Source organism: Netta rufina (assembly GCF_964035555.1).
Source record: "Netta rufina genome assembly, chromosome: 4".
Lineage (NCBI taxonomy): Eukaryota > Metazoa > Chordata > Aves > Anseriformes > Anatidae > Netta > Netta rufina.
In genome coordinates, this window is record NC_140127.1 from 5,107,862 (window position 1) to 5,132,437 (window position 24,576).

The following is a 24,576-nucleotide window of genomic DNA, read 5'->3' on the forward strand; positions in this document are numbered from 1 at the left end:
AATGAGATAATAGCATGTTTTCCAGCTGGTGTCTCAGAATGTACCACAAGCCTATTACACATTTGAGGAACTTGTGACCTACTCAAACAATGATTCACAAGAAGTTGAAATCATTTTAATGCAGTTGGAGTTTTAGAAGTGTTCATGTTCTCATTGAAATAAGAAATATTCTCATTTCTCATTGAAATAGGAAATCCAGTGATTCTAGTGAAGACCGGGCAATTTATTCCACCTGAGAACCTGCTGCCACATTCTTCTCAATTCTTAGTGAATTTCTGTGTCAATAAAGAAAAAGAAAATCATGTCTCAGGTGGTGTAAGAGAGTGCAGTAATAATTCAGGACCTTTCTCCCTCTCAGGCAGGGGAGACTTGTTTGGACCAGATACAGATGATAATGTATCTGATGACAATGTCTGAGCTCTCTTGCATGAGTTCTACTTTGTCATGAGAGAGCTCAACCAATCTTAGGTGCACAAGGGAAATTTAACCTGAAGACAGGGAATAACTTTTCTTTTTCTCCATGTCCAATATAAGTATGTGTGGGTTGCTTCAGGGTGGTGGGAGGAGAGGGCTTGGAAAGCCAGTTGTTGCTTACAGGGGTGTCTCATTCCCTGTTGAAAATGTTCCCAGATTGTCAGAGTGCCAGCGTGCTTCTGTTGCTCTTGTGTTTGAGATGTTGTGGAGGGCTGGTTTGCAAGGTCTTCTGTCACTATTTGTTGGTATGTCAGGAAGAACCTGCTTTATTTTTAAGCCACGTAGGGAACAAGGGAGCTCAGTTTATTTTCAGTAAGGTGGACGCTTAGTTCTAAGTTAGAAAGGAGTGATTGTATGCATCTTTAATGTTACAAGAGAGTGTAAGAATGGCTAGTTAGTTCCGATTTGTGTCTGGTTTCCAGGGCACTTGAAAGCCCTTTGGGTGTACTTTCTGCAGGAGTTGAAGGCATCGTTCCTCTGTGCAGAAAGGATTCAGAGAATTCAGAGGGAGGCCAAGCAGTGGGGTAATGCCAAAGGGATTAAGTTTTGTAATGTAATGTGGAACTAGCAAAATGTCTGCTATGCAAGAGGGAAGACTGGCAGTTTCCTTAGCTTTTCAACCTTTTCAGTTAAAGTTGTGCCTTGCCTTTCATAACTCATCCCTCTTCCCATGACATTTACCTTCTCTTCCTGGTGTTAAGGATTCTTAAATGCCAGACTTTTTTTTTTTTTTTTAATCTTCTCATTTTTTCAGAATGGATCATAAATGAATTTGTGATTTTTCTGCACCTACAAGCTAGGATTCCTGGTTGCTAATGAGGTCCTAAATGTAGTCAGTGACAAGAAACCTCAATTGCTGACACTGATAGATTGAAGTTTTCAAATTCAAAAATTGCAGTAGGACAGAAGGTATGCATAGGTTGTTTTTATTTCTAATTTCCATATGGGAGGACTTTTTCAAACATTCTTGGTACTTTTAGATTTAGAACTATTCTCAACCAGTGCATAGTGATAAAAAATGGAAAATCAAAATTTGTGATAATTTTAACTCCTTGGAAAATAAGTCATTTTAAATGTGTTCATTGTAAGAGTCAACAGCTTCTTGTCATTGAGAAAAAATATATTTTTTTCTCCAGATATTGGCTTTAAAGACATGTAAGTAATTTTACAGCTGTTTTTCATGAACAGAAAGGTCCAGAACAACCAAGGAATGCAGGTAAAGGTGTCTCTTTGCAAAAGAAATCTATACTATAATGATTAACCCAAATGCAAAATCACTCTACTTAAGATGTATTGTTTTCCAAACTAGCAGTCTTGTGCTAGTACAGTATTGCTGGGCATCTGTTCAAGAAAACAAGACTTACTCTTTTTACTGGTTATTCAGAATAAGAAGGACCTTTTTCCAAAGGATATTCCCATACATGTGAAGAGTAGAAGAGTGTAACTTTGCAGTTAAATCTGTAAAAAGTCAGATATTTAAAATGTATTAATATACATTTTTTGTCTGAGGTTTAAAAAACAAAACAAGCAAAAAAACAGCACCAACAAAAAAAAACACCACCAACGACAACTGAGAGGGAGTTGGCAGAACTGACTGAGAAGTGCTGCTAGCTTCAGTTCAGTCTTTCAGGCCAATGGCCAAGGACAGATTCTCACCTGGTGTGAATCTTCATTGTTCCTCCAGGAAATTACTAATTGTGATTTTGCTTTCAACAGCCAGAGTTCTTCAACAGCCTTCTTGGTTTCATTCTGGAAGCATGTTCACAGTAAATTTTAGAAGGTGTTGTTTGGAGTTTATGGAGAACTAGCAGCTGAAGTGGAAAATTTCAGCCTGTGCCTCCCACAGTAACTTTTTTTTTTTTTTTTCTTCACAGTATAAATGCATTTGCCTTAACCTATAAGTGCTAGTCTTAGGGAAATTAGTCTTTGGCATTTTGGAACATCTGTACTTCAGTAAAGGTTGCCTGGGATGTCAGAACCATGACTAAGAGAATGATGATGAGAAGCTCTGCCTGAGCACTAATTAACAGTTATTGCTGCTCCTTTCATCAATGAAGGTAGCATATGAGACTGCTGCTTAATCAAAAGTTATGTGAGGTTTCCCATCATAGCTGATCTGTTTTCTTAGCTGGTCTTTCTTTTATCTAGCTGGTTCGTCAGTACTAAAGCATTGCACATTTCAATACTAGTACTCCAGATATTGCAGTCTTTATGAAACACTCTTCAAACACACAGGAACACATTTTCAGAATTACGTTGCATGCCTGCTGCACACAGCAAATGGGATCAGCAAGCAGAACACAGGTTTCTCTGAAATGCGGGTGAATACTTTGTGTGAAACCTGTGCTTTTCCTCTTCATGTACATCTTCTGGGTTTCCTTCCTAAATTCTCTGTTGTTAGGTTTGTGGAAAAAATAATGTTTCATGATTCTTATAGGCACAAGGGAAAATATGCATTCTCAGATACATTCTTGGTACTTCCTTTGTCCCACAGAAAATAGATACAGTACCTACTAAAGGTCTTCTAGTTATAAGGAATCTTTACTTTAGACAGGTAGTGTGGAAGTGTTTTTAAAAAACAAAAATATATTTTAAATGTTGTTGTTGTTGTTTTATTTCAGAGCTGTGGAATAAGAGATTTTTTGTATGCATGTATTGAACCATCATGACATGCTTTGTTTTATAACTTTTTCAGTATATCAACTTTTTCAGTATATGTTTATGTTTTTGTTATATTTTTGTTAGGCTTTTTCATTTGGTGTTTGTGGTCGCTATCTGTGAAATCTGATACCTTGTAAAACAAATCATTACACCTATCCCAGACCTGCAAATAGAAAATACTCCAAGCTTCCTATTTTATACATTTCTTTAAATGTTACGCAACGGAGACATGGGAAATTAAATATAAAAACACCACAGGAGCCTGTTCTTAAAGTACTACACCCTGAATTTCTGTGTCTTTGAATTACAGCTTTAACCTTCACAGGGCAGCATTATTTTTCAGCTTGCTGAAGCACAAGCAGCAAAGTAAGCCTAAAAGAAAAACATAACTGTAACATGAGAAGCAAGATCTATGAAGAATTCTGGACTCAGAGGGGTTTTTTTTACTACATTTGGGTCAACATTTTCAGTTTTTATTGTTATTATTATTTCAGGTAGTTGTTAGTCAAGGCACTCAAATGTGTCAGGCTGTAACTTCCTTTGATCATTTCTGTGATGCCAAGATTTGATATGGATCAAGCCCTGGAGATCCCTTGATTTCAGGAAACAGAGGCTGAAGAATGGTATTCATCATGGAAATCTCTTAACTTTTAAAACCACAATTGCTTAGAACACTTAAAAACATTTGTTTACCCTTGGATGCCCAGTTTTTCAAGTGCGTAAGTACATATCAGATAATTCTCCTTCTCCAGAAACATACAAATAGCAGTTGAATTTCTTGGGACCAACACAATTTCTTTTTCCGGCCTCCTGTTGAGGAGTGAATTGAATGAGAATCTACTTCAATGAAGCCCTGCAGCAGCTTGTCACATCTGCGTAACTAGTTTACTCAGTTGCACAAGATTGAAAATGGTTCTTTAGAAGTGTTCAGGGTATCTGAAATAGTGAGAACTATTTTTAATTTCTGTTATTTTTAGTTATCCTCCTAATTTGGGCAACCATATCAACCAAATTTTTCAGCTACATCAGCTGAAATTTCCCACTAAGTATTTAGCAATTTAAAGGAAAACAGGTTGATTTTCAAAGATGCTAAGCAGTTACTTTATCCAAACAATTGAATGGCGTCAATAGTTCTCATGAACTGGAGTTTTTGAAACCAAGATGCTCTTTAAAAAATGAGTGCTCTAACATCAGTCACCAGTGGTTTCCAAGTTGATCCAAGCACCCTTACATGGAAATTCTGACAATTTCCAATAATACATGCAAGAGGTGGATAATCTGTGTAGATGAAGTTGATAACAGTTATAGATATTTGTTGATATAGATATCAGAGGGAGGTGGAGTTAGGAGGTGAAAGAAGGCTGTGGCTCTTTTCCTGTAGGCTTTAGTTTTACCTTCTTCATATTCCCAGTGATGATAGTCACAGCAGCTGAATAACTATATGTTACTTATTATTAAGGAAAAAAATACCACATACCAAAAAGAAAACACCTGGGGAGTTGGTTGTGGAACCCTTCTGGTATTTCTTGCCTTCTGGTCCTGTCTCAAGACCTACACAAAGATTTTAATTGCTGGTGTTACTGTCTGTTCATCAAGTGGGCAACGCAGTCTTCTTCCCAGATCAGTTAAAAATTTAGAAAAAAAAAAATAATCAGTCCTATTGAAGTTCCCATTTCCTATACAGGATCTTCTGGAAGCTATGAACTTCTGGAAGCTATGACTTGTATCTCTGGGAATGCACTGAAGTCTTTTTTTTTTTTTTTAATCCCTTCATGCTCCTCCCTCTCACAAATTGTATTTACTTACTTTTATTTCTGTTTATCCAGTGCAATTCTGTACCTTCCTTAGATAATGTAAGTAACTCGTAGAAAACAGGCACTTCATGGCAATTCAGGAGTGTTTTACTGTTTGTCAAAGTCAGTCTTTGTTAGTAACTAAATTTCAGATTTTCTGTTTATGTGGCTGCTGACACGCATATGTGAGGGATGGATGGGAGGTGTCAGCTGATGAGCTGCTGTGTTTCCACATAATTGTGAGCTTCTTTCCCAGTGCTAGGGAGCAGCCCTTTATAGGAAAATTGTCGTATTCAGCTGTAGCTTACAGTCTGAGCACTCACAGAATACGAAGCACTTGTTACATGTAAATTGTAAAATTTAAACTTTTAACTTTAAGCTTTTAATTTCAATCGGCTTGCTGAAGGTGGCCGTATTTTTGATGACTGTTCTCGTCATTGACTGGTGTAATAGCTCAGTGGGCATGAGACACGGGAGTAATTTCCAGTCTGAATAAAAGTTTAAGTACGAGAAATATAAAACTGCTAATTGTATAAAATATCTAATAGTAAGTATCTACAGCTTTTCTCTAAATGGTTCATTTTAAAAGCACAATGAGAGCCAGATTTTGCTACTGTGTAAATACTTTCTTATTCAGTAACTCCTCTGGAAGAGCTGGAATGATGGCAGCAGTGAGGGGAAAATTCTAGGGAAAGATATTTTCCTGGAGGCATCCACAGTGTTTTGAATTTTATCCATCCCACAAGTTGACAGCTACAAGCACCAGGCACAGAAATGCTCAAAAGAGCAGCACATTTCACAGTTCACTTTGGGGAATACTATTAATAAGTGAGTGATAAATTTACCTTCAGAGAGTAACTTTGTTTTGAAGGCTCCCAAGTGATGTTTTCATAGAGCTGGATGTCTTCCTGGAGACTTCTTGAGCATTGCTTGCAAGCAATAGCCTGTTCATTTACCACATTATGTACTAATGGTGCCCTCAGCCTCAAGTAAATCTTATGCTTAGAATTCAGGCACTTACTGAAATAAATAAATAAATATTTAAATAACAGTTTACTGATGGTAGTAAATGTGGTAGATTGGTGTGATTTTTCTCCACTCTGAAAAACCACGTGATCACTCTACTCACTGCTCTAATCATCATCAGAGCTGAGTGCTTGGGTACTTTCATGTCCTTTTGAAGAAAAAGGAGGAAATTTGTGATCCTGCATCACACAGGTGTCTTTCCTTTTACAAAATCTGTCCCTACAGTCAAAAGGAGATGCTTGCAAGACCCTCATTCTGCTGAGATAATCAGACAGAAGTTTCAAGAAGAAACACTAATTTGTGCTTTTGCAAGTTCTGATGTCTGGCCCAGACGTGTGAATCCATGTTTAAAACTGCAAGGTTTTCATCTAGTTCAGGGGATCCAGTACCAAGAATTACAACCAGTGAAGCTTTTCCATGTTAGCAGTTAATGTTGCATCAGAGCAATGTTCCAACAGGCCCTGCATCTACCAGAAAGGGATAGTTCAGCCTAACTTCACAGTACCCTAAAAACCAATTTGGCCCAACAATTTGAAGCATCAATACTATTGTTCAAGATTTCTGAATAATTCCAGTTCTGGCATCAATTCCTCTTTTATCCTTTCAAACTTCAGAAGGAGTTGGATTCTCCAGTTTGGGGCTTTTTGTTTTGAACCCTCCTGGACTCAGAATTATCTTGCTTGATATAGGACCAGCACCTCCAATAGAAACATGGGGAAAAGATTACCTAAGGACTGTGCTGGACATGGTCTGACTCTTACCAAAACAAACTGACATAATGTCAAAGACATGGTTGGCTGATCTATTTCCCTGCTGCTTCCCCTCTCTGCTGTGGCCACAAACCACCTGGGTACTTCAGAGATGCCAGACGAGAAATGGGCCCAATTAATATCAGCGAGGCTTGGACTCCTTTGTGACATTAAGCAGTTAAGCTTTCCCACATTGAGGTATCTCTTCCTGCCTTCTCAGGTCCCAGGGGCAAAGTGGTGGTTCTTTACTTCCCAAGAGCATTCTTAATGATTTCTGAAGTATTTTCTGTTATTTGCAGTTGATGGCATAAATCACGTGTTGGGTAAAACATAGTCATGAATGTCGATACCTTTAATGAACTAGAAGATGAGGAGATGTAGAGGCTTATGCTTCTCTCTGTCAAATAAAATAAAATAAGCTTGGTTGCATAAACATTGCTTTTATACTGCCAAGCAGAGATATTACCATGGACACACAATTGGCTGTTAGTTGGTATCAGAAACAGAAAATAAACAGTCATCTTAATGCTGATAGATTTGTCTGTACCAGAAAAAACAGATGGGATGGAAGAGAAAAGATTAGAAAGGGGGAAAATTTGAGTCTTCCACTTAGTAGTTAAATCTGTTCCAAAAGAAGAGAAAAGACCCATTGTGCATTTTCAGCAGAAAGTTTTGCTTTTCCTTGATGTATAAAACATCAGCTGGTTTCAGTCCAGTATCTGAATGCTTACACAATAGGACAGTTTTAATTGGTCATTTATGTTTAAATTGGCTTGAGTTATTATGTTAATTGAATTGTTTTCCCTTTGCAGGGACCTCAGGGGCCTCCAGGACAAAAGGTATAGTATAAACAACAAAACTGTGAAAGTGATTATTCCTCCTGGTGCCAAATTGTAAGCAGAAAAGGTGAATGGAATTAGCTACTGTACACCACATTGAATCCATTAGTTTAAGCTCTGAATTTTGTTTTTGCAAAATGCAACTATATAACGTGAGATGTAAGATTTCCCATTTCCACCGTCCTTGGAAGTTCAAGCAATGTAAAACAGACTCTTTTCAATCTGTCTGTTTAACATTCAGATGAATAGGTCACTATAACTTTCTTATTCTTGCCCTGAAACTATGAAACCAAAGGTAAAACGTTGTGAAAGGTGGGGAGATAGAGTTTCTGATTAAATGCATGTCCTTACTCAAGTAGATCAGTGCCATATGACTACAGAATCGACCAGCAGCAACAAAGCACATAGGTGTTGCTGATAAATGGTGCTTGGCTGACTCTGTTCAGGTGGTCTGCCAGTGTTTTCCTGTTCCCTGTAACCCAGGACCTGACTTCCTATGAATGCCTTTAGCATTATTTACACTCATTAAAGCTGACTGCCTCAGTTTGATGGAGTGCGCTTTGGATTTATGGAATTACATCATTAAAACAGTCCTAGATGTATCAGCAATAGCAGTGGCACCATTCCAGCATCCTCACCCACACACCACCAAAGCAGTTCATTTTCACATTGATTTCAAGAGATAAGAAGGGTTATGGAAGATGTTTAATTTGGGCAGGCTTAATTTGTATTAAGGAAAAAAAAAGGAATTAGTAGTATTAACTTATGTGGCAAAGTTGTCACCTCTTTTTCTTCTGATATAATATTATTTAAAATGAAGGTTTGCTTGCGTGGGTTAAAATGAAACTTTATGAACAAAAGAAAGGAAAGCATGATAATATGTAAAAATGTAATAACAGAGCACATAAATCCATGGGATTTTGCCATGGATATAGCTGTAAACTATACAGAGTTTGCAAGCTGAAGGAGAAGACTACTCTTCATGTTTAGCAATGCAGGAATGTGACATTGTAAAACTGTAATGATTTAGAAGTTGCCATTATACAATTATTTGTATAATTGTATGGGGGAGTGGGATATTTTGAGCATACAGCATCAGCAAAACCCACATGCTGATGAGCTTTTGAATATATGATAAACCTTTATTGGTTAAGGGAATGATAGAATCAATTTTATTTACACTTTCTAACATCCTGTGTTTCATAAGAAGTCAGTGGCTATATGAGACTGTCACTGAGAGGAGGAATTGTTACAAGCAGGATGGTTTTTTTCAGGCTGATGGTTTAATGCCATTTGTCTTACAGTTTTCTGAAAAATTATACAAAGATGTGAAAATGCTCACAAAAGGCCCCTTTGCAGTAGCTAGCAGTCATGGCCATGCATCCAGCAAATAGAGGCAATGGGAATGCCAAAGTGAAAGCTTTGGGAATAAGGGGAAAGCATTCAGGGTCATGGAAACAGGCTGAGGTGCCAGTATATTATTTTTTACTGATTTGCAGCTCTGTTGTGAGCTGAAGCCTCCAGGGCTTTCAAATGTTGGAGTTTTTTGGAGGCCTTCATGAGTTGTTTCCGTTTCTTGTTTCACAGGATTATTCCATCCATTATTTCCTCAACTCTATTTTTTTGGCAAACGTGCATCCATTTTGGCTGCATTCCCTCTGGGTGTTGGTGTCCTTCCACTAAACCATTTTTAGTGAAACCTCTAACCGATGTGAATAGAGGGGAAAATGCTGTACGCTGATTCTTGGGCCTCAGGGCCTGACAGGCCTCACAGGATGCTCATTTGTTTTATGGGTGCTGGGCAACTGTACATCTCACCGTTGACAAAATTTCTGCCTTTCCAACCCCCTGGACATATTTTTTTTTTAGAGTACCAGCCTTTCAAGTATCTATTGCACTTTTGTAATGTGTTAAGGCGCTTAGTAGTGGAAAATAAAAATTATGCTTACAGTTTCCTTGCTGAGCAACAACAATTTTATAGAAAGAACGGAAAAAACCTGTGTAATCTCATAATTTTCATGCTTTCCTCATGCCTTAGCTTTTTACTAAACATCTGTAGCAACAGTCAGAAAAGTTCCTTCAAAAAAAAAAAAAAATATTGTCCATGATACAGAAGTATGAGAGCTGTGTAAAAAGATCTCTCATGTTACAAGTCAGTGATAACATTTGACTTCCCCTTTTGTCTACTCCATGTGTTCGTCCTGTTTATTTTTATTTTTATTTTATTTCATTTTATTTCATTTTATTTCATTTCATTTCATTTTATTTTAAATGATTGCAGTAATGTTGGTGCAATTTGAGAGTGTATCAGCAATTAGCACTTTTCAGGCTGAATTGTTGGAGATTATCCCTTAAAAGATTTTAAATAGATTGACCCTACCAGTTATTGAGCTAGAAGCATCCCTCCACTTCAGATGCTTTAAGCATTTGAAGCATTAAAGGTTTTGTTCAGGTGCTATGTTAGATTGTGTCAGAACAATCTCAAAATTTATTGAGTGCATTAAATGGAATTCCAATTTAATTGTTACATTTCTTGTGAAGCATCCACAACATCACAAAGTAGACACAAACTTGAGGCTTGCTTCTGAGAGGCCATACAGTGGGGCAGTCATTAAAATGTACAGCGGGAGAACATGTATAAGTATAAAATGTCATCTGAAAAGAGAGCTCAGCTTGACTAAAAATTAGTTTTTGAAAAATTTGTTGCACTTTCAATATGCAAGTATTCACCATCATTTTTAAGTACTGTATTAAGAGACGAAAGGTTTCATGACCTGTTTAATTTGCTAAATGCTGGCGTCTGTTTCCCACCAGGGTTCTGTTGGAGTGCCTGGTGTTCCAGGGAGAGACGGACAAGTGGTGAGTTCGCTTGACTTTGTCAGCACTGCGGTTATTTATGTCATTGATTAAAGCTACTCAGGGCTCGCAGGGCTCCTTCACACGAGCAATATACAGCAGTACAGCCAGAGCTCTGATTTCAAATTAGTTTATTGGAAAAGAAAGTACAATCTGATTTGTGCTTTGAAGTAATCTTTTCTAGCCTAAGTTAAATAGTCATTGAACATAATTAAGCTGAAAGTCTGATGTTTGCATTTGATGATGACTGATAGACATCCATATATGTGGTGTGTAACTTTAGACAATGTTGTTACAAACTCATTTTTTTCTGCAGGTTTGGGTTTTGTTTTGTTTTGTTTTATTTTCTATTAATTCAGTCCCATGATGCAAACACTTATATGATATTGGGTATTTATACAGTGCCAATGCATTTTTAATACAAACTACAGAGAATAATGAGAGTGGAAAAGCAGGTGGAGAATAATATAAAATTATTGTCAGGGAAGAAAATGCAGGGAAATTAATTGAAAAGAAATAATCTTGAATGCAATTGGGAGGAGATGCTAAGTCAGACAAGTCAGTGTCATCTTTCAGAGCCAACACCAAGTTGACTCAGTTCAGAACGGCGCTCCATAAGGAGGGGTCGCAGTAAAGCAGCAGGGCTGTTTCACAGCATTGCTGAGGTTTGTTGGCAAAGCTGGGTGGTGAAGTTTAAATAATATCCCTCCCTGACTGTAAACAGTATTATCCATCTGTTGTTCTCATAAGCACTAACATTCACACTGAACTTGAAAAGCACTTGCAGGGAATACCAAAAGAAAAATGTATAATATAGCTTGTTCACTGTGCTTAAAAAGCAATAGATGAAAGTGTATAAAGACCATATTATACAATCCCTTCTCCTGCCTCCCTCCTCAAGAGCCTACGGGGAAAAAGGCACTAAGATATTGTAAATAATTGAATTTAAATTGGTCTTTCCCAACAATAAAGATATATTGCTTCTGTTAACATAATATATAACCCGTATAAGACTTGCATTTTGATAGCCGTTATAGGAAATGATGTAATAATGAGTTATTTCACTTTAGTGATAAGGATAATGCTATGAACCTATTATTTTAAAATTATTATATTCAGAAAATTATGACTACTGTGGAGCAACAAAAGAAAAAAATATTTGGAATTAGCTATATATAACACATGAGCAATTATTAAAAATACCTTACAAAACAAATTTGTGTGAAGACCTGAAATTTTTCCTTGGTATTGCGTGTCTGCATTCAATTGCAACGTGAATGTTAGGAAGTAGTTGCAAACACAGCTGACATTGTTGTACACAATTCAAGTAGTTCTTGTGACCAACGTATGGGCTCAAGACCAGTGAAGACACATTTTGTAGCATAATATTCTTTGGATGTGCAGGATGATGAGAGAAGACTGGACAGAATAGTTCCAAACACATTGAATAGAATAGAACTGATGATTAACTTTTAATCAAAGTGTTTAACTTTTATTAGTATCATCACGTAAAGTCTGTTGAGAAATCTTTACTCACATGTGCCAGATGTCCAAAATTTATCTGGTTATTTGAGTGTCATTTTGGAAGACATGGATTTATTTATTTACTTACTTATTTGAAGGATGTATTAGGTTGTTGTACATCTGTTTTTAGGAGACCACATAGACTTAATTGCAATCATGTTTCATGGGGAAGGAAATAAATATGCAATTGCCTTCATAAAGAAAAAAGCTAATATATCTTTAAATGCTGTTTAACAATTTTAAATTGTGCTTGAAAAACAGATCCTAATATTTTCAGTGTGTGGTTTTATGTTCATTTTATTTATTTCCATATTTATGGCATCTAAAAGATCCCTAAATTATCACCACTTTAATAAAGATGTACTTATTTAGTATAAGCAGACTAGTATATTTTTAACCTTTTTAAGAAAAAATAAATCAATTGCTAGACTAAATATAGATACTAGCACAAAAACTATACAGATACATAGTGGTCAAATTCTTGTGTTGCACAATTGGTAGCTGATTTTGACTAGCAAGCATTTCATTTTGTGCAGAAAATGTATTGTTTTCATATAATACAAAGCAGACTAAAGATCAATGTCAATATCTCTTTTAATAATTTGGGTTAGCTTGGTAATAATGGTAGAAATAAAGTTAAACTGGATCAGTATTTATCTAAATCTGGTATTAGTAGGTATAGTGCAGCCTAGGACTCCCAGGCTAACATTTCTCTACCAAAATGTCAATTTTTCCTAAGTGGATGAAAAAACAGATTCTCGGTGCGGTGTTACTCACGAGATACTGTTGAACAGCTACGAGGGTAATAAGTTCAGTGTCAGACTTCCGTGTTTTCCACATTTATGTGCAGCCTTCAGAGGAGTTCACATACAATTAAAGTTGGCCTGTACTGTGAGCTGATGGCTGGCACTCTTGGTTTTGCTCAGACAAATTCATGCTGATTTGCAGAACAGTTGAACTCAACTGAAATGTGTGATGCAAGTCATACCCTTTTGAGAATCTATGTGGTTGAAAGGCTTTACAAAAGTCTTACTGTCTTGTTAGCCTTTTAATCAGTGAACTCGCTCTATGCATGTGCTGTGCACGAGGTTCCAAGTTAATATTTTTTCTTAGTTGAAAAGGCAAAGAGTGCTAAGCACATGCTTAAAATTGCGTGTGTGAATGCTTTCCCCATCCAAGCACTGAAATATCTTTCAGTTGATGAATGTCAGCAGTGAATTAACTTTCCTCTCTCCTTGAGCACTTGAATAATACAACTAGGTCATCTCCATCATGTATGTGTCTGCAATTTTTCTTTAACTTTCCCTTCACCTCTTCTTTAATTGAAATAGTGGAAAATAGGAGACGATTGACAAGTCTGACCAATAGGTCTGGAAATTAGATCATAAATTCTGAGTACACTTGGAACAATTTTCTAATCCCTTAACACATGAACCACTTTTCTTAGACAATCTCTAAATATTAGAGTAAGTGTAATTTTACATAACCCACCTGTTTTTGCAGGACTGTTAACAGATCTTGTTGTAATAAAAGTAGTAGCAAAATTGTTACCATAGCTTCACACACACACACACACACATAAATATATTTCTTTTAGGCCAAATCCCACAAAATATTACAGTTAGTCTTGCAAGGGCATTTATATTCCTTGTTTGTTTCTACATTTGGGAAATTGGCAACATTCTTCTTATCTTGTTGAAGACAGTAAATGGAAAGAAGCTGCCTAGTAATTCCTGCAGTCTGAGAGATGTTGTCACTGGGTGGACAGAAGCCTTCTGAGATAGCAAGAAAAGTCCTTGTAAGCACTCCCTTTCCTCTGCAGACCATTGTCCAATTGAACTGGAGAAGGTTGCTTCCTAGCAAGATGCTTGGGGGGAGATAACCCTCTCTTTCTTGATCCCTAGTGAGAGGTCCGCAGGCATTGAAAACGGAATGAAAGACCCCTACAGTAGTCATGTCAAAATATCCAAAAAGGGGTTCTTGGAAAGTTCAACTGTGCAAGTATAGGATACGTAGTGGGGTATTTGCTCAGTGGTACTGATTTGATAAGGACTCCCAGTGACTGCAGCAGCATCACAAGGAAGAAAGGTGAAGTTGGCTGAGTGAGGATTGCATTTGGTCTGAAGGAACACAGTCTAGAGGCTGTGTAAGCAGCACTTTCAGCTTGAAATAGGAATTCATCTGGAGAGCATAAAGCCTCACTCACTTCTTTGGACTGTTTTTCTTACATAGTACTTGGTATTTTTATTATTTTGTAAGGATGTATTGAGAACAGAGCAGTACTCGGGACAAGACATTTAATCTCAAATGGTTTCAGTAGTTTGATATTAGCAGTTTCATAAACCTAAAAACAGTTTCCCTTCTTGTTAGTAGACTTTGAGTCTGGTTGCACACATTTCTTACTGCTTTCTTCGTGCTTGTTATTACTCTAATTCACATGCATTTTCCCAACGATATGTACTACACTGTGTAGGATGTGCATTTGAAAAGTGGTATTACCACATTTCTTTAGAGAAATGAAGGGTATGCATGTACTAACATTTTTTTTTTTCAAATAAAGAAATATAAAAGAAGGAAATATCATTGAATGCAGTTCACAAATTCTCAGACAGGTTTGCAGGCCAGCTGAGTCCTGTTGAAGACTCTTTCCACCTAATTTCAGCTTGTGAGTGGGCCAGGAGAGATTTCCAGTTCTTAAACAAACAATTTTAAGTTACTTTAGAGGGGGGTGAAAAGCAAATTGAAAGGAAATAATTCAAGCCCGGTTTGAAATGGAAATTGCAGTAACATGTCTGAGAAACTACTTTTTTTCCTTTCTGTCCTTGTTTATGTATTTTAGAGTAAAATTAGACTGGATTAGATTTGGGGGCCTCTTGTATTTCCTTATCCTTACAACAGATTACATTCTAGTGACTGAAAAATATAGCAATACTGACAGCCTTTCTTCTCAGGGTGAGATGGATATCAACCAGCTGGTGTGGACGGAGTTATGTGTCCCACCGAAACCAAACCTATTTCAGAAGAGTGGCCTCCAGGCTGTTTTTCTGTTACAAACAAGAAAAGCTAGGGCCTCCAGCCACGTTATTTTTAGCTGTTTAATTCTGCATATAAAGGTATATGTCTCCAGGGCACAGACTGCTCTAGTAAGAAGAGGTATGCTTTCAACAGCCCTGACTCCCTTAATATGGACTCTAGTGGGTGATACATTTTCAAAACAGGTCTAAAGCAGGATTTATGAGTTCGTATTGACAGCTGAGCCCCAGCAGTGCTCTACACAGTTGAGTCTTGATCAAATTCAGATTCAGGTCAGTGGAAGCCTTCAGACTGCCTGCATCACCCGACTTTCTGAGGAAATTATTACACCTATTTATTGGGCAGGGTGCAGGGCATTAGTACTCAAACTAATACAGGAAAGCCAGAGCCTGTTTTTCAATGTTAATACAGTTACACAGTTAATACAGGCACAAGAGCACCAGGACTAGAACCAAGGTTCTAATCTGCGTTCCAAAGGCCTTCTTGTTATTCTTTGAGTTATCTGAAACTCCTGAATCAAACATCTGGGTTGGACGTGTTCTTCTTGGCATATTAGCATTTGTTTTGCCCTAATAACTGATATTAATTGGAAGAAAAATCCAAATATTTCTGAGCCTCAAAGCATTTTGCTGAAGATCATTCTGGAAATTATCAGGATGTTTTGAATAGTTAATGACGTTCTCTTACATCGTTTGTTTCAGTCATTCCATAACAACACAGTTTGTTAGTGCAACAGTTTTCTTTCTAATTCATTTTAATACTGACAGTTATTTAGTTTGTTAGAGTGCTGCTGCTTTTGAGAAACCAAAGTGCCTATCAGGGCATTTGGGGTTAACTTGTGGAACTGAATTAGTGTTAATAGCAGCTTCACATCCACAGGCTGTTTTGTGTAACCTGTTAAAGCCTTTCCTGTTATTGACAACAAACACAATGTCATGCAATGTATCTGTTTGAAAATGCATCATCATTCTATTGGTGGGGACCCTGCAATTTCTCTATAGCATATAAACAACAGACACCCCCCAAAAAACTAACAAACAAAACCAAAACAAAACAATAACAACAAAATCACACCATGTCTGATGCATTTTTCTGCCCTGTAAGTAGTCATCAACTAAATTACTGGAGCATTTACACTCCTGCTTTAGCTGCTTGAGTGTAAGAACAATAGCACATTTGCTGGAAATTTTTATTCCCACCATTCTGAGACTATTTATGAATTCAGCAAGATGGATCTAAATAACTTCAGATGGTGGTAGTGAATAAACGGGGACTTAAGTGCTTACAAAGCTTCTAGTGGTAGTGGTGTCCTTTTCTGTGGTAGACAAATGTCTAGAGCATTGCCTTCTACTACTAACAGTATTTTACATTAAATTTGGGAAAAGGCACCTTTTCTAACATTTTCTAGTATTTTATAGTCTATTTGTATAGTGAGTCATGTCACGAAAACAAGACCTTTCTTTTGCTCTTTGTCCAGTAATCAAAGGCAAGAGAAAACAACTTCACGTGAAACAAAATTTAAAGGCTAAGAGAACTTCTGATGCAACATTTGCGGGTTTACCAGTTTGGCACATGATATTTTTGTATATCTGGTAGGTTTCTTTACTACTTTTACAAGTACTTGAAAACCTAAGTAGATAGTATATTCAAATAAGATGGTGCTGGTACCACAGTGTCCCATTAGACTCTCTACCAGTCACAGTAGCCCCAAACTGCTGAAGCAGCATGTGGAAATATAACCATCTTAATGCCACTATTAACAGGGTTTATTCTTGCAATAAGGGAGAATTTATTTCTGTTATGGTGTATCATTGTTGTCCCATGTGATGTCCAGCGCACAGTTTCTGTGGGATGGTCTAACTCAGAATCAGAACATGCCAGGGCAGAAAGAGCTAGCAGTCCATGTGGAATGAACAGTTCCCTAAAATTGCATACAGAGACATGTCCAACCTGCCCACAGCATCTTCCTCACACTCCATCTGTGTAAAGGAAGAGTTCCAAGGGGCATATCTTCATGCAATTTCTTTGGTCCTTGCAACTCTTGTTTGAGGGAGCACTGTGGCCCTCAGTATGATTTTAATTGGGATCATGGGTTACATTTTTACATGACTGCAGAAAGGTAAGCTGTGACCTAAGCTCTGGTGTGCTATAGACAAAGTCACTCTTTAAATGGGAAAGAAAAAAAAAAAGTTGATTTGAAAGCTAAATGGTGTGCAGAAGACAATTGTTTCTGCAGCCTAACACCTTCATTGTCAGAGCTATTAAAGAGAGACTGCAATATGAGTCAGGAAACACATTAGCCATGGCCTGGTAAATATAAAAATGTATGAGATTAAGGATCTAGTTTTATAGCTTCTGTCATCTTGCCAAGTTGAAAAGCAGTCTAATTGCAATTACTACATGAGATGGTGTTTCTGAATGAGATGGTGTTTCCCCATGCATGCACCACTCCTTGAACAGCAGTGTAACTGTCCTCGGCCTTTTAAAAAGTAGTTCTTTTGTTAATTTCTCAAGCACTAACCTGTGGGGATGAAACACGTATACTTTTTTTTTTTTTTTTAGTTTCAATATATGTTTTGATTAAAAAAAAGAAAAAAAAAAAGTAAATAAATGGAAGGAAAGTGATTAACCATACTTCTCAACAGAAGTATTGTAAATTATTTTCATGCCAAATACTAAAATCATCCTTGTGGGACAAACATTCCTAAGATAACATTGTGTTTTAGTGTATAGCTGTGGAAGGACTACTTTCTACTACTAAGTAGAAAGTAAGTCTTGAAGAGGTCAAGCTACTTTCCTCCAAAATGTTTGCTGTTCTTTTTCTTTGTAGATACTTTTTTAGAATTTCAACAGGAGGTCTGTTGGGGGTTGTATTTTTATTATTTTATTTTATTTTATTTTATTTTATTTTATTTTATTTTATTTTATTTTATTTTATTTTATTTTATTTTATTTTATTTTATTTTATTTTATTTTATTTTAAGCTTTATTAGAATAGTTAAAATATGAAGCCAGACATGCCTAAAAGACCTGAAGTATGAAAAATGGAAGCCCCCGGCACAAAGCTTGTTTTGCTGTGCATTGGGAGTGTTTACCAGGGATATAGATATAACTTATGTGCTGTAATTTTTTATTTCATCTTACTACTCCCTGCTTCCTTGTATTGACAATAAAATCAGGTTCTAAAGCAGTGAAAGGGATATTATTGGCATGACAGAAAATGGTTTTATACTAGCCCCCTGTGCTTCTGGCCTTTAGAAACTGAAGGATAATCAATTCAAAAGCATAAAAGCACAAGGTCATCTCTGGACTGGCCTTGTAGGTTTGTCTTCAATCTTTGCCCTTCCCAGAGCCAATGTCTGGTGTGATTATGCCTCTGGCTGGTACTTCCAGAGTTAGAAACATGCAGTGTGTTGGCCATAGGAAAGTCACAAATGGGCCAGAGACAAAACTGGAGTGAATAGGGATTTACTAGTACTGGGTAACAGCTGTAGGTTTTCATTTGTTTTTCCAAAGTAAGATAACTCTTTTATCCAATTTCTAGCATCTCTTTTTGTTGCTTTCATACCAGTAGCTGTCTGCATTTATAACTCAGATTTGTAAACTTGGGAGGAAAGTGCAATCTTGGGATATCAGCCCTTTGATTAGTGTCTTAAGCCCCTTAAAGTGTCAGCCAACTGCAGCTGTTTTAAAATGAAGGAGACAGAAGCAAACTTGTTAGGGTGTGGGATGAGGAGAAACAAGTGCATATCCATTGGTCCCTTCTGCTTCGTTTTGTCAACTGGCAGTTTTCTTCAAGTGCTTTTTAGGTCAATCCATTGGAACACTTATGCCTAATCTCCAACAGCTTCAAATCCTTACCACTCATATATCAAATGCCTGTGCTACTATATCAGCCTAAAAGCTACTGTAGTACAAAGGAGCCTTGAAAAAAGGGCTGACTCAAATAGCTATGTAATTCCCCGGGGGTTTAATAGCACCTAGCACATTTTTTTCTCTGGTGAGGAAAATACCTCACTGGAATTTTGCAAGAACCTCAACACTCTTGTTTTATATTTCAAAATAGTCCAACATTTAGTGACATTATTGTATTTTATGTTCCTTTACCTAATTTTAAAATAGAATGGAACCTTCTTCTTTGGAGAACCAAAGAAGGCTTTTATGGAGGATTGGAAAATATTTGTTGTTGCACTTGGAACAAGCCCTTATCTTAACTCTTTTGTAACTTGTGAGAAGAGAGTTGGCTTGTCATGTGTTAGTTCAAGTCCTGTATGAAAATTTCAGCTGAGTTTCTGATAAGAATTATTCTTTCTAATTTGATTATCATGCTGACTCTTGTATTTAACGTCTAAGCATTTTATACATTTACATAGCAAAAGACTTACAGAAAAACCTAGCTGAAGGCTTTTTCTGATATTCTTTTGGATGCTACTTTAACATTTTTTGCCACCCCAGAAGTGCAATGTGTTTGTGTAGCTGAGGGTTACAAAAGAATAGGCATGGTTCTTGAGAAACTGAGGAATACTTCTGCAGAAGGTTTCACTCAGCCATCAACCCTAGTTGCTTAACAATGAAGTCCAACCATTGCTTTATCACATCACATAAAATAAATAATACTTTTTTTTCATAAATCTGGGAAATGAATACCAGAAAATGTCATAAAGGTTTTTTTGTTGATGGTATTTTTGTGTTGTTTTTGTTTGTTTGTTTTTGGTATTTGTTTATTGTTTTTTAACTTTGGGGGAAAAAGAAATTTGCAAGTAGTTGTCATTTGTTGATGGACTTTTGAAAGTGACTTGTGACACCTTGAACTGTGGAAGAATTTATATGCTATCTGTTAAATGTCCCCAAAATTTGGATCATTGATGTTATGCTAAATTTTTTAACAATCTTTTAAATTTAATTTTCAGCCATTGGTACTAGAGTATGTAAAATGGACAAGCAAGGTATATTAAAATAATAATAATAATAATAATAATTTAAAAAGTGCTATCTATTCTTCCAAATTCTTCCATTTCTAGAAATAACCCTTCTCATTTTTCATCACTGTCTGCCTTTCTTATGAGACCAGAAGCACAAATGTCAAAGCCATTTAAGATAAGCCTTTCTTGCAGTTATTTCTAAATTGGAGAGAAGAGAGAAACATTGCTAGTCTTTCTGGAAAGAATGTGCTTTTAAGGTTAATTGGACAGCTTTTCAGAATCAAAAGTTTCAGTTCTTTTTTCTGTTTAGTTTCACACCTTTGTATTTCCACCACTTCCCGTAGAATTATTTCTTATCTATACAGGAACTTGAATTTGAGTTAGTCCACTCTAATTGAGGAAATAGTGCATATTAGTACCTGTTTGTGGAGTACATATTCAGGCTGAGCAATCTTAAATTTTATTTATCATGACTTACCTAATATGAGAAAGTTCGTGAAACAATGTTAATATACTTCATTATGTCTTTCTTAACTACATTTTTTATTTTCTTTGCGTTTAGGGCGAACCTGGTTTGCCTGGTGTAGCAGGAGAGAAGGGAGCAGCAGGACTTAAGGTTAGTATTGAAAATGGATTAGAAAAAAAAGCACACGGTACGTGAGTGCATATAGATTACAGTCATGCTTCCCAACTTGTGTTTTTATTCTGACTGGATTTTAATGATCTGCTCACTCCAGTGATCTGTGCTGTAAGAGGCTTTACACATTTCACCATAAAGAAGCATTATCTTCTGCTGTGCATGTATAATTCCAGTCAGTGGCACTGACGCATATGCATCCATTGCCAAGTGAATGTGCCTGCAAGTGTTTGGGAATTTGGGGACCTTTTCAGAAAGGCTTTGTTTATGCTCCTTACAATGTGTCTCAGGCTTCTTTTCAAGAGCTACTGTGGTCAGTTCTTTGATGAATGTCAGAGTTAAGTCTTGAGCCCTGATCCTGCTATTATGGAAGTTAGCAACAAACCGCATTAGGAACATGTCTAGGCCTGTATTTGCTGCATCAAAATGTCTCTTTGCATTTATGTTATTGTTAAACGAATTTTTTTCCTGCTCTTTTAATATTGAACTAGTGAAATAGAACATAAAGCTTATGATAACTTTGTTTAAAAGAAAGCTCAACATGTCCAACACAATGTGATCTGCGGGCCTCCTGGAATGGGTAATGCTAAATTCTAATCCCATCAGCTGCGAGCGTGCATCTTTGGGGCACATGTGCTCCTCAGCTGATTCTGTGCATCACACTGCTGCTGACGGACAGTTAAGGAAGGCTTTTTACATTTACTGACTGGCTGCTTGTCCATCAGGGATGAAAACAAACCATTTGGGAGCATGACCTTTTCTTACTTTGTATACAGAAGAAGCCAAATTGTGGCGGTTGATGCTTAATTCATATTCACAGCTGTAATCTTTGAGTTGCCTAGCGACCACCAGCTATCAGAAGGGGCAAAGATGAGGCAGAGTGCATTTCTGAGCCAAAATCACAGAGATGAGCTGTCAGGGTCATGCTCAGTGTGCAAAAGTGCGTTTGCCATTGAGCCAGTTTCTCAAGCAAGTTATAATTAAAAATAAAGGCTATAAGCCATCTTTTTGTTACACAGAATGTCAGGAGCAATAAAGACTCATTGCTTTGAATCAATCATGAATTATATCGAGACACTTAAGGCTTTCTGTTTCTCACATGGAGCCTTCTAAGCCATTAATAGAATCATAAGACTTTTCCCTCACATTCAACCTTTGGATTTTTCCTTCATTTATTCCCAAAATAAGGGAATACATGCAGAAGTCATTTCTGTCACAATAGGCCATCCCACAAACATATATGCCTGTTTGTCAGGGTTTAATCTAGAACAAAGGAGGAAGAAAACTTAAAAAACAAAACAAAAAACTTTTCATGCAAAAAAATTAATCTTTTAAAATTATGTCAAAAATGTATTGTCTGTTGAGTTCTACTAAATTGACTTATCATTTATAGAAGATTTATTTGGATTTTGTCATTTGAAACAGTGTCATCAATAGTGACATAACAATAATATTAACATTTCAAATTTTGCTCATGTTAGTAACTTATGACTTCTCTGCTCCACTTACTTCTATCAGGGTGACCCTGGAGAGAGAGGAGAAAAGGTAAGGCATATTTTGCTTCTTTTGTTGTTATGTTTTTTGAGGACCGTCACTGCACTGTTTCTGAGTTTACAAAAAATGAATGCAGCTACAGCCTACATCTTGAGACTCATTGTGCAGCTTTTGCTAATGTCAAATAATACTAATACAAGTTACTCCTCCTGGGAATACTGTGGTGGGATTTCTCATGGAGAGCAGTGGTCATGTGTTAAAGGCTGCACTGTTGAGCAACACTGCACCTAACCATTATTGTTAGCATCAGAAGAAGATGAGTTTGTTAGAATAAATGCAAATGCCAAAGATTACTTGTAACTTGGTTTTGATGCTCTGTTACCTGTGGGGAGTAAAACAATTAGGTAACAGACTGATAATTACACAGACTCCACAAGACATATGGCCATGCAGAGAGGAGACAAGCTCCATGCTGCAAAATGTGAGTGCAATTCTCCCCTTTCAGGTGAAGTTGCTGGTAGGAGCACCCATGTTAGAGTAAATGCTGAGTGTGAGTCAAGCCTCTGCATCTCTGCAAGGACAGTCTGAGAAACGCTGTAAGCCTTGTTTTGAGCAGGAATCTGCACACAGGCTCATCTCCTGTCAGTAAACTGATGCATGCTTTTTTAAAAAGGAAGCTGCTTGTATTCAGGTGCTATTTGCTCTTGAGAAATGCTTGCCTGTACAGCTTCAATTTGCAGCTGCAATTAAATTTCACTTTCAGATCTGTGTAAATCCATGTAGTAGCAGCTGCAAGCATGCTTTGAAAAGGCAATTCACATACAAGAATATCATAAAATTAATCCAGGGAAGTCTTGAAAGTGTATACCCCACGTATAGAAGTATATAATTGGGAATCTCTTCATGAAATCATTACTTTTTGTTAAAATTGTGTTTTTAGGGGAACTCCAGGGATCCTTTGTTTGCTTTCAGTTACAAAGGGAATATAACAACAAATTCTAATATATTCTGGATTTCTGTTACTTACAATCATTATGTTTCCCTGTAGTCATCTATTGTCTTTCCCTAAAAAAAAGTAACTGTAAATGTCCTCTATGTGCTTCATCATGTCAAATGGACTTGGAATATCATTCCTAGCAGTAACTATTGCATGTTTCATCATGCCCTTAATTAGAGAGTTGCTTGACTGTTAGCTAGCTCCCCTTGTGTTAGTGACTGCGGTATACAAAACTTTCTCTGTTACAAGTCCTCTGAATGGAATTTTACATTAAGGTTTTCAGAGCAATATAACAGGTGTTGAATTAGTATTGTTATTTGAATATTACTACTGATTATCTGACAAAGACCTAGAGGAATGTTTTTAGCGTATTTAGAGTCAATATTTATCAATACTTTTGGCATTTAAAATGTTTCTTGCACTCAAGTCCCACAGACATTTTTGGACTAGATCTTCACATATAGCAGACCTTTTCATGTACTCTGGTCTTACTATATGGCTGAATTAAAAATAAAGAGTATTCTTATAGATAAAAATTTTGAAGTGTTTCTTTAAAAAGTTGTTTTTAAAGCAGGGAATGTCTACCCAGTCATAAAGAATTTCTCTGAATATCTTTTTTTTTTTTTTTAATAATAAACAATATATAGAATTTATGTAGAGATAACCACCATTTTGGTGGCTGTTTGAACGAGTGGAATTAGAAGTTTTTCTGGTTCATGAATCATTCATGGAAGTACTTCAAACTCAGAGTTTATACCATACATCATTTGAGAATCCTAACACTAAGTAATTGGGTAACTGTGAACTGAATTTGATAAGGTGTGTTTAGGTGAGTATCTCTGTTGGGAAAAAAAATATGTACTGGTAATTCAAAATGTTGAACCATCATGAAATCATTCCTTTGTTGCTAAACCATGATGAATTGGGCAAGTCCGTTGGCTATACCAACAGAAAGATAGTTATTTGATAGTTTATGTGTTTCTGAAAATCTGTGAAAGGTTTATAGAGAAGACTATATTCAAGCAACAGATGTAGCAGCTATAAAACCCACACTTCCTGACCATGTCATAGAGAGATTGACTACCTGATTAACAGAATTAGCTTCCTAATCATGGTTGAATGCTGACTCCTCTCTGCATGCTGTGTGCTTACATAAAATCATTAATAAAATACATTTATTTTAATTACAGGGTGATGCTGGAGAAAATGGACCAAAGGGTGACACAGGAGAAAAGGTATACTTTGTATCGATAGAGAATAAAATGTGGTGTTGGCATGCTTCAGTCTAAACAACTAATGAAAATAATAATTTGATCAAAAGGAAAATGCATTTTAAACTTCCTTGTAAATATGTTGAACATCTGACTGGGTTCATTCTTATGAACAGCAGAAAAAAGGTCACTGTTCTGCCCAATTAAGTACAAAATTCCTGACTTTATGCAGAAACAGCTTTAGTACAGAATATATCAGCATCAGGACTCCTCTTAGCTGATACGTGCAATGTACAGAAACTTTGGATACAACCTGCAAGACTGTTGGTATTGTGTCTGGTAAATTACATCCATTTCAGA

At 36.6% G+C, this 24,576-nt stretch overlaps 1 protein-coding gene across 1 annotated transcript in view; it reads left to right on the forward strand.

Moving 5' to 3' along the window:
• The window catches only part of COL25A1 (collagen type XXV alpha 1 chain), a 297,785-nt gene that overhangs the window by 219,090 nt on the left and 54,119 nt on the right, over nt 1–24,576 (forward strand). Inside the window, exons 11-15 of the mRNA XM_084285919.1 lie at nt 7,516–7,542; nt 10,357–10,401; nt 20,440–20,493; nt 22,033–22,059; nt 24,196–24,240. Of these exons, the coding sequence (XP_084142045.1) occupies nt 7,516–7,542; nt 10,357–10,401; nt 20,440–20,493; nt 22,033–22,059; nt 24,196–24,240 (198 nt within the window). The remainder of the gene's footprint in view (nt 1–7,515; nt 7,543–10,356; nt 10,402–20,439; nt 20,494–22,032; nt 22,060–24,195; nt 24,241–24,576) is intronic.